The sequence below is a fragment of the Ictidomys tridecemlineatus genome, chromosome 10 (genome assembly GCF_052094955.1).
Source record: "Ictidomys tridecemlineatus isolate mIctTri1 chromosome 10, mIctTri1.hap1, whole genome shotgun sequence".
Taxonomy (NCBI): Eukaryota; Metazoa; Chordata; class Mammalia; order Rodentia; family Sciuridae; genus Ictidomys; species Ictidomys tridecemlineatus.
The window spans coordinates 112412350-112426098 of NC_135486.1; the positions used below are offsets into that span (position 1 = coordinate 112412350).

The 13749-nt window shown below is 37.7% G+C and overlaps 2 protein-coding genes and 1 pseudogene across 3 annotated transcripts in view; 2 read left to right on the plus strand and 1 right to left on the minus strand.

The window, feature by feature from the left end:
- LOC144367625 (cytochrome P450 3A11-like) overlaps positions 1-13749 on the plus strand; it is a 492905-nt gene that overhangs the window by 358062 nt on the left and 121094 nt on the right. The gene's annotated exons all lie outside the window — the stretch shown is intronic.
- LOC144364731 (cytochrome P450 3A4-like) overlaps positions 1-13749 on the minus strand; it is a 382460-nt pseudogene that overhangs the window by 347984 nt on the left and 20727 nt on the right. The gene's annotated exons all lie outside the window — the stretch shown is intronic.
- LOC101974169 (cytochrome P450 3A4) overlaps positions 1-13749 on the plus strand; it is a 60230-nt gene that overhangs the window by 31325 nt on the left and 15156 nt on the right. Inside the window, 5 exon segments of the mRNA XM_078024778.1 lie at positions 6843-6895; positions 8494-8593; positions 12495-12549; positions 12552-12607; positions 13053-13141. Of these exon segments, the coding sequence (XP_077880904.1) occupies positions 6843-6895; positions 8494-8593; positions 12495-12549; positions 12552-12607; positions 13053-13141 (353 nt within the window).

Below are 13749 nucleotides of genomic sequence, written 5' to 3' on the forward strand. Positions count from 1 at the left end.
TTTCTTTGAGGTGTTTTTGTCTGGTTTCAGAATCAGGGTGATGTTGGCCTCATAGAATGAGTCTGGAAGAGCTCCCTCTTTTTCTATTTCCTGAAATAACTTGAAAAGTATTGGTATTAATTCTTTTTTAAAGGTTTTGTAAAACTCCACTGTATATCCATCCAGTCCTGGGCTATTCTTGGTTGGTAGTTTTTGATGGCTTCTTCAATTTCATCCATTGATATTGGTCTGTTCAAATTGTGTGTATCCTCCTGACTCAGTCTGGGCAAATCATATGACTTAAGAAATTTATCGATGTCTTCACTATCTTCTATTTTATTGGAATAGAGGTTTTCAAAATAATTTCTAATTATCTTCTGTATTTCTGTAGCATCTGTTGTGATATTGCCTTTTTCATCCTGTATGTTAGTAATTTGAGTTCTCTCTCTTCTTCTCTTTGTTAGCATAGCTAAAGGTCTATCGATCTTATTTATTTTTTCGAAGAACCAACTTTTAGATTTGATAATTTTTTCAATAGTTTCTTTTGTTTCAATTTAATTGGTTTCCGCTCTGATTTTAATTATTTCTTGCCTTCTGCTACATTTGCTGTTGTTTTGCTCTTCCTTTTTTAGGGCTTTGAGATGAAGTGTCAACTCATTTATTTGTTGGTTTTTTCTTTTTTTGAGGAATGACCACCAGGCGATGAATTTTCCTCTTAAAACTGCTTTCATTGTGTCCCATAGATTTCGATATGTTGTGTCTGTGTTTTCATTTATCTCTAATAATTTTTTGATTTCTTCCTTTATATCTTCTGTAACCCATTGATCATTCAGTAACATATTGTTCATTTTCCATGTGATGTATGATTTTTTCTTTCTTTTTTTATCATTGATTTCCAGTTTCATTCCATTATGATCAGATAAAATGCATGGTATTATCTCCACCCCTTTATATTTACTGAGGTTTGCCCTATGGCATAATATATGGTCTATTTTTGAGAAGGATCCATGTGCTGCTGACAAAAAAAAGTATATCCATTTGATGATGGTTGATATATTCTATATATGTCAGTTAAGTCTAGGTTATTGATTGTGGCATTGAGTTCTATAGTTTCTTTATTCAACTTTTGTTTGGAGGATCTGTCCAATGGTGAGAGAGGTGTGTTGAAGTCACTCATAATTATTGTGTTGTGGTCTATTTGATTCTTGAACTTGAGGAGAATTTGTTTTATGAACATCACAGCACCATTATTTGGTGCATAAATATTGATAATTGTTATGTCTTGTTGGTGAATGGTTCCTTTTAACAGTATATAATGTCCTTCCTTATCCCTTTTGATTAACTTAGTCTTGATGTCGATTTTATTCGATATGAGGATGGACACCCCTGCTTGCTTACGAGGACTGTGTGGGTAGTATATTTTTTCCCATCCTTTCACATTCAGCCTGTGTATGTCTTTTCCAATCAGATATGTCTCCTGGAGGCAGCATATTGTTGGATTTGTTGTTTTAATTCATGATACCAGCCTATGTCGCTTTATTGGAGAGTTTAAGCCATTAACATTTAGAGTTACTATTGATATATGGTTTGTACTTCCAGCCATGTTTTATTATTATTTATCCTTTTAAAAAAAATAGTTTGTTTCTCCATGATTATCTTTCCCCTCGCCCTCTGTCTTTACCGAGGCACTTCCCACTGATGGTTTTGGTTATTGTTTTTCATTTTTTTCCTCATGTAATGTTTTGCTCAAAATTCTTTGCAATGCTGGTTTTCTGGCTGAAAATTCTTTTAACTTTTGTTTATCATGAAAGATTTTTATTTCGTTGTCATACCTGAAGCTTAATTTTGCTGGATACAGAATTCTTGGTTGGCACCCATTGTCTTTCAGTGTTTGAAATACATTGTTCCATGACCTTTTTGCTTTCAGTGTCTGTGATAAAAAATCCGTTGTTAACCTTATTGGTTTACCCCTGAATGTAATCTGTCTCCTTTCTCTTGTAGCTTTTAATATTTTCTCTTTGTTCTGTATATTGGATATCTTCATAACAATGTTTCTTGGCGTTGGTCTATTGTGATTTTGTGTGCTCGGTGTCCTGTATGCATCGACAATTTGTATATCTGTTTTCTTTTTTATTTCTGGAAAGTTTTCTGTTATTATTTCATTCAGCAGGTTACTCATTCCCTTGGTTTGATTCTCTGTACCTTCTTCTATCCCGATGCCTCATAAGTTTGTTTTTTTTTATGTTATCCCATAACTCTTAGATGTTTTTTTCATGATTTTTTGCCAGCCTTTCGAGTTGGCTAGACTCTTTTCAAAATGATATATTTTGTCTTCATTATCTGACGTTCTAGCTTCTACTTGCTCCAGTCTGTTAGTGATACTCTCAATTGAGTTTTTAATTTGGTTTATCGTTTTCTTCATTTCTAGAATTATTGTTTGATTATTTTTATAAACTATATCTCCTGATAAAGATGCTTAACTTCTTCTTTTATTTGTTTATGTAATTCATTCTCAATGTGTTCTTTCGATGCTTGAATTTGCTGTCTCGTATCCTCTTTAAGGTTCTGTTCCATCTGTCTAAGGTGTTCCTTGAGTTCTTTATATGACCATTTTTCTGATGACTCTAGGTCTTCCTGAATATTTAGGCTGTCCTGCATTGTTTGTACTCTTTTTCTTCCTTGCTTTTTGAAGCTGCTCATGTTACTTCTTGTTCTGTTTGACTGCTGAGTTACTGTTTACTCCTATAAATTTATTTGATGCTTGGGAGGAAAGGTATTAGAAGAGAAGGGAAGAAATCACTAAAGAGAATGAGAGTAAGCAGGTAGAATTCAAGGAATGGGGGATAAGATAATTGAAAAGAAATGAAAGACAAAAGAAGAAAAAAAACAGGAAATAAAAATAGAAAAATAATTAAAAAAAAATAATAAAAAAATTAAAATTAAAATTGGAAGAAAAAAAGTTTAAAAAAAATTGTAAAAAAAAATTTAAAAAACAAGAAAGAAAAATAAAAATGAAAAAAAAACCCAAATCAATATTTAAAAAAAAAAAACTAATAAATGCAGTCTTAGAGTTTGATTAACATCTCTTCCAGTAGTTGGCACTGTGTCCACCAGGCCGAGTTTCTCCTATGAATATGCGGGAACCAATCACTGTGCAGCAGATCCTCCTCCCAGACTGGGTGAGTCTCCTATCCTGTGTGCCTAGGGCCTCCTCTTGTGTCTAGTCACTTCCCCAATTTTTCTCTAGCCAGGCCCCTCTCGCGGGTGTCGCTCACCACAATACTGGGTACACGCCAGGTCTGCTGCTGCTGGGAGGCCTGTTGTCATGAATGACTCGGCACACTTTTCCAGTTTGCCATTCCCTCAGACCCTAAGTTTGTAGAGCTTGGGGCTGAGAACCCTCAGCAAATTTTACTGCCCCTCCAGTAGCCACATCCCTGGTAGCTGGTGCAAGAGACCTCAGCAGTCAGCACTGGTGGGAGCAGTAGTTCCGTGCCGCCGGTCCCGTGCCACCTCTAATTCCCTCGGTCTGGCTACCATGCTCATGGGAGAGCTGGGAGGGGCCCTTAAGGTTTCCCCGATGTGTGGAAGGCTAGAGAATTACACAAATGTAGCCGCAGGTTTCAATAGAGTTATCTCCTCCACCACAGTCTGATGATGTCAGTTCTCTGCCATGGTGGTATCTCTTGCAAATGGCAACAGTTTGTTTCCCTTTGCCGGGTGACCAATGCAACGGGTGGGTCCTTACTGTCTCTGCCAAGCCCCGTTTCAAACCTGTGGCCACTACCTATGAAGGCTTGGTAGGCATTTACCTCCGTGGGATCCGAGGGGCTGACCAGTTGTTTCAGCTGGATGGATTAGTGCTGAGTCACAGCTGTTTGTCTGCGGGAACCAGGTGAACGGGAGCTTGAATTCAGCCGATCTGGGTTCAGTGTGTGTTCTGAGAGGCCCAGACTGCTCGTCCCAGATCCACTTCAGCTCAGCATTGCCTAGTGATCCTGAGCAAACAGATTTAGGCTGTTTACGACTCCCTATGCCTGCACAGCTGAAGAGGTCAGAGACTTGATCTCTCCGTGACACCGCCATGTTGGAATTGTCCTTGTATACAGATTTCACATAATTAAGCACCAGATGTGTATTTTTTTTTAAAGAGTGAGAGAGAGGGGGGGACAGAGAGAGAGAGAGAGAGAATTTTAACATTTATTTATTTTTTTCTTAGTTCTTGGTGGACACAACATCTTCGTTTGTATGTGGTGCTGAGGATCGAACCCGGGCCGCACGCATGTTAAGCCAGCGTGCTACCACTTGAGCCACATCCCCAGCCCTGTGTATTGTTTTTTAACAAAGGCAGTATCACATATGAAGTTAGCAGTAATCACATGATTTAAAAAAAATTTAAAATTTTTAAACTGAATAGAAGGTAACATGTTCCACAAGAAATGTGAATTTTCATCAAGCCTTTGTCATTAACCCATTTAGATATCTGACTCAAGGCCTGACTATTAACAGAAATTCATGAGCTCAAAACCAGAGGCCAGAAAAAAGGCTACACTTTGCTCAGATTATCTCTTTCAAACACTGAGGCTTATTTATCATACTCTAATTCTATAATTCTGAAAAGAATTATAGACCCCCTGACCCCCTGAGAATTCCATTCTGTTATTCCTGCTGAAAAGGCACTATTTCCTATTCATGCTTTCCATATCAACAGTATACTAGATAGCCTGTAAGATCCACATAATTGGGGGTCTCCCTGTGCATCATGAAAACATCATCCCTGAAACATAGCAATAGGAAGATTTCTTTTTAAGTATTAGAAGAAAAAACTTAGAGAAAGTACTTAATTTGTTGACTCCAATGGAAAGGAGTGGCATCTCTCCATCTTTTCCACGTTGATCTGGAAAAACAGAAGGTGACTTCATTTTGACAATCCTTACTTATTCTTTCTCACTCCACAACATGCATGAGAATCACTGTTATGGTCGTGGTATTCCTCAGAAGCTCATGTGTGAGGCCATGTAGGAAAGTTCAGAAATAAAGTGATTGAATTGTGAAAGCTTTAATCTACTCTACACTATTTCTTCAGTAAGAATTAACTGGGGGCAACTATAAGCAGGTAGGGTGTTGGTGGAAGAGGTGGGTCACTGGGGGCCTGGCTTCAGAGCATACATTTTGTCCCTGGTTAGTGGAGTTTCTGTCTGCTTCCTGCTTTCTGTCTGCCACGTCCTTGTAAGGTTCCAGTGAAGCATTGGAGAAAGAGACCACCAAGAGACCACTCATGCAATTGGCAGAAGGGAATTTATTGAACCAGCAAGCTGGGGCTCTGTGCCCACTCAAGAATGGAGAGCAGCCCAGAGCCCAGAGGAGTGGTTGAGCAATGCTTAAGTACACTTTTTTGGGGAGGGGGGAAGCTTCGCATACATCAGGGCAAATCATTTTGAGTCACAGGAAAATCAAACAACAACTCTTAGACATGATTAGTACATTCATTGGCGGGAACAGTCTGGGCAGCGGTGATTAGTCACTTTTAAGTGGGGTACACATTCAAAGTGATTGGTTTTGGCGCCTGGATGCCTACGTGCCGGGCTACTCAGAGTCCTAAGTTATTAAACAACCAAATGGCCAGTAGGGCATTGTCTTAAGTGCCTCAGGAATTTAACTCAGGCTTTGCAGTTTAGAAGCAGGTTTACAATGCCTTGTCCTTTACATTTTAAATCAGGCTTTGCAGCTTTGAAACTTTACCCTTTCAGTCCTGAGCTGCTTTATTCTTTCACACTCTTCTGCCATGTTATTCTGCCTCACCACAGACCACAGCAACACAGGAAGTGATGTATGAGCTGAGACCTCTGAAAATGTGAGCCCATTAAATCTTAGTTTTCTACATGGTTCTTATCAGGGTCACAGTAGTGAAATAGCCAGCTAAACTACTCACATCAACATGGTCAACTTAGAGGTGACTGGTGCCTTGAACTTCCTCATTTCCCCCGTATTCTAGGGAGATTCATGAGAGAAATGAAAAAGATCTGGGGAAAAATGAGTGAAGTGGCCTTGAGAATGTCCCTGGGAAACTCATTCACTTTCTTTCAGCTTTGATTTTTTCACATCCAGGTGGAGGGAATGATTCAAAGTTGGCAGGATTTCAAAACAGTCCATGCACATGAGAAAATGATACAGAAAACTAGACTTGCTTCATATTCATACTCAAGGACAACTAGTGAAACTGTGGCACACACCTGTAGTCCCGACCACTCTGGAGGCTGAGGCAGGAGAATCACAAATTCAAGGTCATTATAGGAAACATGACAATATTTTGTCTAAAAATAAAGAAGATAATTTCTTCAATATGTACAATACTTCAAGAAAATTCAAGATGGACTCTATATTCTGTTTTCTAATATGCCACAGTCTGGCTGGGCACAAATTAACCGAGCCGCCACAAAGCCTTCTAGGTTCAAACGGCAACTCTTTATTCCTGAACTCTTACCAGCACTCTACACACACTTCTCGGGAACACATTCCCCTCACCAGCCTGAACTCTAATGAAGCCAGTTCCTGAGGCAACAGGATCCGCCATAACCCCAGCAGGAGCCGCCCTAATCTCAGAGCATGGTTACCTTTCAACCATTCCCTCTAGCAAAATGCCAGGCATCATTCCCACTAAACTGTGGCTCTCAACACTAATATCCCATTTATTTTCTTTTCTTTGCCTTTGGATGTCTTAGAATAAGAGCTTCCCTCTAACTGCCAGTGATGGACCATATTCCAGTCTGATTTCAAGGGATTGAAATCATTGGTTCCTGAATTAGAAGCAGGGTTCAATATTTTCAAAATAACAATATAAATTCTCTTGTTTCTCCACCCAGGGTTTTTGGCAGTATGATGTCCAATGTCATAAAAAGTATGGGAAAATGTGGGGGTGAGTATTTTGGAAACTTCCCTTTGGTAGACTTGTTGGATGAGGCACTCCAGGGCAAGAGGACAATGCCTGTCTAGAGCTATTACTAGGAATTAATTATCATAAATCTTTTAGAGGCTCCTCCTCCTGTGAAGAGTCCCATATTCAACCAGGTGTCAAGGTTCAAAGTCAATAATGTCATACTTTGGACATTTCTCAGTCTCTGATGACCCAAAAACTCTTGGCCTAACCTTCCCTCCAGTGCCCAGCCTCTACCTCCTTTTCCATTTTTCTTCATTAGGAGTCTTTAGTACTGCATAGAAGGCATTAAGTCAGACCTTTCTAAAATGTGCATGGCTTTATCTCCTTTCAAGATTGCCACATTGAATAAAAGTGACCTTTACATGAATTTTTGGGATTATTATGAACATTTGAATAAAAAGATGAGACAGAGATGAACAGATTGGGAAATGATTTGACCTCTGCTTTCTTTTATTTTAACTTTCTCTGCAAGTGTAAAGTCTTAGGGATTTCATTTTTTTTCTATGTCAATTAGGAGTTTTCAATAGAAGTGTACACAGGAATATTTCTGCCTATCTCATTCTACTTACTTTGAAGAATGGATGGCCAATACATTTTAAACCACTGTGTTCCCATGACCTTGTGTACTTCATAATCTGCTAGGGTGACATTAGTTAATTTCAGCAGCCATTTTCTTAATAATGCTTGGTGAAAGCAGCTCCAGAGGTATTATTGTAGTTCTTGTGTTCTATAAGCAAGTGGGAGATGGCTTTGTCTCTTCCTCCCTCTTCATCTTATCTCATCAAGTCCTCAAACCTGCAGAGCTGGCCACATCATCCTGGCTAACTGGCATGGATCATAAAGGCCATTTTTTTTTTGAGTGGAAAGAGCATACAGGACCGAGTCCCCACTGATACAACCCCAGCTGTCTCTTGCATCTTAAGCACTTGTAAGAACTTAATAATTTACTTGTCTATTTTTCTCTAATTTAATATCCTTTCACATCAGAAGAAATAATTAAACCATAAAAAGAGAACCTTCAGAAGTAAATAAATTCTTTGCCTACTGCACTTAATTTATGGTGTTAATATTCACAATATACAAACAACCCAATAAGCTTAACACCAACAAAAATCAAATAACCCAATCAATAAATGGACAAAAGAACTGAGCAGACTCTTCTCAAAAGAAGAAATACAAATGATTAATTAATATATGAAAACCGTTAAACATATCTAACAATTAGAGAAGTGCAGTTTAAAACTGCCCTGATTATGAAATATTTTTAAATACAAAAATTATTGGAGAATGAGATAGAAAACATGTACGCACCATTTAGACATCTCCAACCAGGTTCTTCGTATGAAGAATGTTTTTCATCTTTAAATATCTCTTCCCTGCTTCAGTTACATGACCCTCATTTTATATGGCCAGAATCTTGTTGTGTGTCATCACCTACCTTGAACTTGTATCTAGTGTCACTGTGCATTCTACAGTCAGGCATATGGATTATGGAATATCAGTTTGGATTCCTGGGTGTTGCTCCAACTGAAAAATATGGCTTAGTAGGTTTAATGAGCTCTTCCTTCCCAACATAGATTGTATGATGGTCAACAGCCTGTGTTGGTTATTAAGGATCCAGAGATGATCAAAACAGTGCTAGTGAAAGAACACTATTCTGTTTTTACAAATCGGCCGGTAAGCATTCTTTTTTGTATTTTTTTTTCTTTTTTTTAATTGATTTTTAAAAAAATAGATGACAGCAGAATGCATTACAATTCTTATTACACATATGTACCTCAATTTTTCATATCTATGGTTGTATATGAAGTATGTTGAAACCAATTCATGTCTTCATACATGTACTTTGGATAATGATGTGTATCACATTGCATCATTTTTGCTAACCCTGCCCCTTTCTTTTCCCTGCAACCCTTCTGCCCTATCTAGAGTTCATCCATTTCTCCCACGCTCCCCTTTTCTAACCCACTATGAATCAGCTTCCTTATATCAAATAAAAAATTTGAGCATCTGTTTTTTTGGGGATTGGTTAACTTCACTTAGCATTATCTTCTCCAATGCTATCCATTTACCTACAAATGCCATGATTTCATTCTCTTTTATTGTGGAGTAAAATTCCATTGTGTATATATCCCCCCTTTTTAATCCATTCATCCACTGAAGAGCATCTAGGTTGGTTCTACAGTTTAGCTATTGTAAATTGTGCTGCTATAAACACTGATGTGGCTGTGTCCCTGTAGTATGCTGATTTTAAGTCCTTTGGGTATAGACCAAGGAGAGGAATAGCTGGGTCAAATGTTGGTTCCATTTCAATATTTCCAGTGAATCCCCATACTACTTTCCATATTGGCTGCACCAATTTGCAATCCCATCAACAATGGATGACTGTGCCTTATTCTCCCCATGATTGCCAACATTCATTGTTGTTTATCTTCATAATAATAGCGGTTCTGACTGGATTGACATGATAGTAGTTTTGATTTGCATTTCTCTGATTACTAGAGATGATGAATAGTTTTTCACATATTTGTTGATTGAGCTTATATCATTTTCTGTGAAGTGTATGCTCAGGTTATTTTAAAAAATACAAATATTTATTGATTAAATTTGTGTCTTGGAGTAATCACAGCTTCAGAGAAATTTGCTCCAAAACTGTTCAGGGAGGTTTCATATAACGTTTCTTCTGTTTTTCCCAATTGACATGCTTTTAATATCATATTACTTATCTCTGAATGTAGTCTATTTCTGTTACTAAGTAACCAGAAATTGACATTAATACAATCCACAGAACTTATTTAGATTTCACCAGTTTTATGTGCCCGTGTACATGTGTGCCTATGTACATTTGGGCAAAATTGCTGCTGTGGATAAATCCATATAATCATCACCTTTCTTGGGACATAGTGATCCCAAGAAAGCTGATGATTTCTTGGGCTTACTTTTGCTAGTTTTTAAAGTCCTGATGGGTCACTTGTCTTTTCCTCTTAACAGGGTCTCCATAAGAGCAAGTATTTTCTTTTATGGGGGAGGCTAATACATGAAAAGCTTTGCCTCTGACTTCTATGTTGTTCTTGTTTCTCTCCTAAAAGTTGTAGACTTTACAATTTACATAAAAACCTATGATCTATGTCATGCTCATTGTAAAACACTGTGAGGGTTCATTTATTGTTGTTGTCTTATTTTGTTGGCCTGTGGCTGTCCAGTTGTTTCAGTACCATCTTTAGAAAGACTGTCCTCCCTCTGATCATTCTGTTTTCACCATTGTCAAGCATCCAGTTAGGCTGATAGGGTCTGTCTATTTCTCACTCTGTTTTATTTTAGTTGTGCCTGCGCTCTTCTCTACATTGTGATTTTTCTTGCAATGAGTCTCATTACCATTTTAAGTACCTACCTTGGGGGATGGTGACTATATTAATAAAGCAAAGGAAAAATATGTTATCATCCTGGGACCAGGGTTGTGTGGCTCAGTTGTAGAGTGCTTTTCTAACATGTGTAAAATTCTGGGTTCAGTCCCCAGCACCACATAAAAAAAATAAATAAAATAAAGGTATTGTGTCTATCTACAACTATATATATATATTTTAACCAAGAAGTCACCATCTTAACTTTTCTATGCATGCATTTGCCCCTTAGTTCAAAAAGATGTGACACCTCATCTGGGGAAGTCCCTACTATTATTATCAGAACAGGGCAGGCTAGTGGCCTCTCTCAGTGGGTTTTATTGTAATAAACTGGTCTTTGCCTCTGGCTTGTTGGTTTTTCTGATGACTTCATAGCCTAAGAATGCTGAGCTGACTTCTCAAACTCCTGTCTCCTGGTGTGTTAAGTTAGCATTAGCGACTACCATACTGTTTAACTCCTAATTTTCTGTTATGTTTGTTAACCTGCTAAGACTGACTCAGTTTGTCTGTTTCACTCCCAGTTTATTTTTTATTTATTTATTTTTTGAGAGAGAGAGAGAGAGAGAGAGAGAGAGAGAGAGAGAGAGAGATTTTTAATATTTATTTTTTTAGTTTTTGGCAGACACAACATCTTCCTTTTTATGTGGTGCTGAGGATTGAACCTGGGCCGCATGCATGCCAGGTGAGCGGGCTACAGCTTGAGCCACATCCTCAGCCCTCCCACTTTATTTATGTTGGTCCCTTAATTTTTCATACAAATTCAGAATAAGTTTGTCTGCAAAAACCCACTTCGTGAGATTTTGATAAGAATTCAATCAAATCTATCGATTAATTTGGAGAAAATCTGTATCTTTTCTGGGTTGAATCTTTCAATTCATGTTATGCTTCTCCATTGCTTGAGATTTTCTTTAATATCTTTGATCAACATTTTATAGTTTTCAGCATAGCAATCCTGTACTTGTGTTTATATCTGTGCCTAATGTGTCTCATTTTCTTTGGAGTGACAGTGAATAGTATTGTATTTTTAAGGTTTTTTTCCTCATTTCCCTTGTTGTTATATAGAAATGTAGCTTGTATTTGCATGTTAATACTGTATCTTACAACCTTGGTGATCCTATTTATTAGTTCTAGAAGTTTTAAAATATTTTTTGAGATTTTCCACATTGATAATTTTGTCCCCTGAAGACAGGATCACTTCAGGTTCTTTCATTTTCAATTTTCATGCCTTTTTAAAAACTTTGTCCCATTGCTTTAGTAAGAATTTACAGTATGGTAATATTGGATAAGAATGATAAAAGTAGAAAACTTCAAATTGTTACTGATCTTAGAAGAATAGATTCACCATTTCACCAGTAAATGTTATGTTAGCTGAAGGTCTTTGTTGTTGGTGTTGGTTTTTTTAGTATATAGACTCTCTTTCAGAATGAAAAAGTTTTTTTTATTCCTAGTGTTTTGAGCTTTAATCATGAATGAGCACTGGATGTATACCTTTATAAAGAAAATACAGTGTTGGAAGCTGAATGACAGCTTCCAGCAGGTTGGATTGACAGACCAGTCTCAAGCTGGGAAAAATGATTATCTTTTCTTTTCCTTCTGTCCCTCCATGTTTGTGTAGTGGGGGATGATTCAAAAAAGTGCTTTCATATAATTGCATTATTTTTTTCAGAATTGAGAAGAAGTTTCTAATCTTTTAAGTTATTAGCTACTATTTTTAAGTGGCTATATCCTGGCATTCCTTGCAAGATATTCATGCTGTACACATATGAAAAAGCATAACTGGTCTGGGCAACCTAGTTTTCCAAGGTTATCTGGATGACTGTCATCAATCAGTTTTTTCCTGTGCTGCCTGTGTAGGATGCCCTAGGTCAAAATGCTCTCTGTTCCCTGGGGGAACAGTTTACCTACCATGAGGGGCCTTTGTACTTACACAGCAGCTGTAATATAAATACTAAACACGCATCTGGTGGCTGGGTACCCCCCTCTACCCTCACAAGAAAAGATGAATTTGGGATAAAATTTATGGAGCATCTAGCACAGGGCCTGCACACTAGTAGACACTCAGTAAATAACTGATCAAAAAAAAAAAAAAAAACGATGCCTGTTTAACAAGTTCTCTACAATGTGGAAACTTCCAAAACATACCTCATACAAAATGTCTTTTTCTTTGTGAACTTCAGGTAGTTTTGCCATTGGGATTTGTGCAAAAATCTCTCTTTGGAGCAAGGGATGAAGAGGGAAGAGACTTCGAGTCTTGCTGTCACCAATATTCTCCAATGGGAAACTCAAGGAGGTAATAAACTTAGAGGAATTTAGTTAGAAACTTAAATAAGGATTTGAGGATGGGACATAGGTGAGAACATCATCGTTTTCCAAAGAATATTCCACTAAGTTTGAAATTCCTAATTAAAAAAAAACTAAAAGTAAATATCAGAAAGATCAATAGAGTACAAGGAAGGGAACAGAGGGAAGGTAGAGAGAGATGAAAGGGGAAGTATTGGGACTGAGTTAGAACAAATTATTTTCCCATGCTTTTATAATTATTTCAAAAGGAAACATTGTTATGTATAAATAAAAAGAACTAATTAAAAGTTTCAAATCACCTTTTGCCTTTATGTTCTAGAAGAGATATTATTTGATTCATTATAAATCTCTCATACTTTATAATCCTGGGAAAAGCAGAGCCTCAGGGACTTGATTCTCCTCTAACTTTGGGTGGAGTTGTATTTTGTGTTTAGATGATCCCCATCATTAACCAATATGGAAACGCATTGGTGAAGTACCTGAGCCAGGAAGTGAAGAAAGGTGAGCCTGTCACTGTAAAAGAGTAAGTAGCAGGCAGCTCTGGGGTTCTGAGCTGTTTTAAGACCTTCCAGCACCCTGCCAGAGAACTGAAATTACCACTGTTGAGCTACCCCCTGACCAGACAAAAGTAAGTGTGTGGTGTCACCACCACAATGGGACACCCCAGGAGGAGAGGCTCCTAGGATGAGGCAGGGTGCTGGGACATCTGTGTACAAAAACAGAATTTGTTTATCTCCTTGATCATCAATGTGGATATTATGTAAGTCAAAACACATGTTTTACAATGAAGAACATGATCACTCAGAAGTTGAGGGTAGAGCCTAGGGAATGTTTGATGGGGGGAAGTTTCTGGTACCTACTTAGCAGGGATAGAATGATATAACACAGGGCTAGGGTTGTAGTTCAGTGGCAGAACACTTGCCTAGCATGTGTAAGGCACTGAGTTTCATCCTCAGCACCATATAAACAGAAACTGATAGAATAAACGCATGCTGTCCTCTACAACTAAAAAAAAATTATTTAAAATTTTAAAAGAGAAAGATACAATGCAGGCAATAGAACAACAAATCTCTTCATGGCTGCACTGAGAATATCAGCAAAATACAAAATATGAAATATTCTCACGACTTC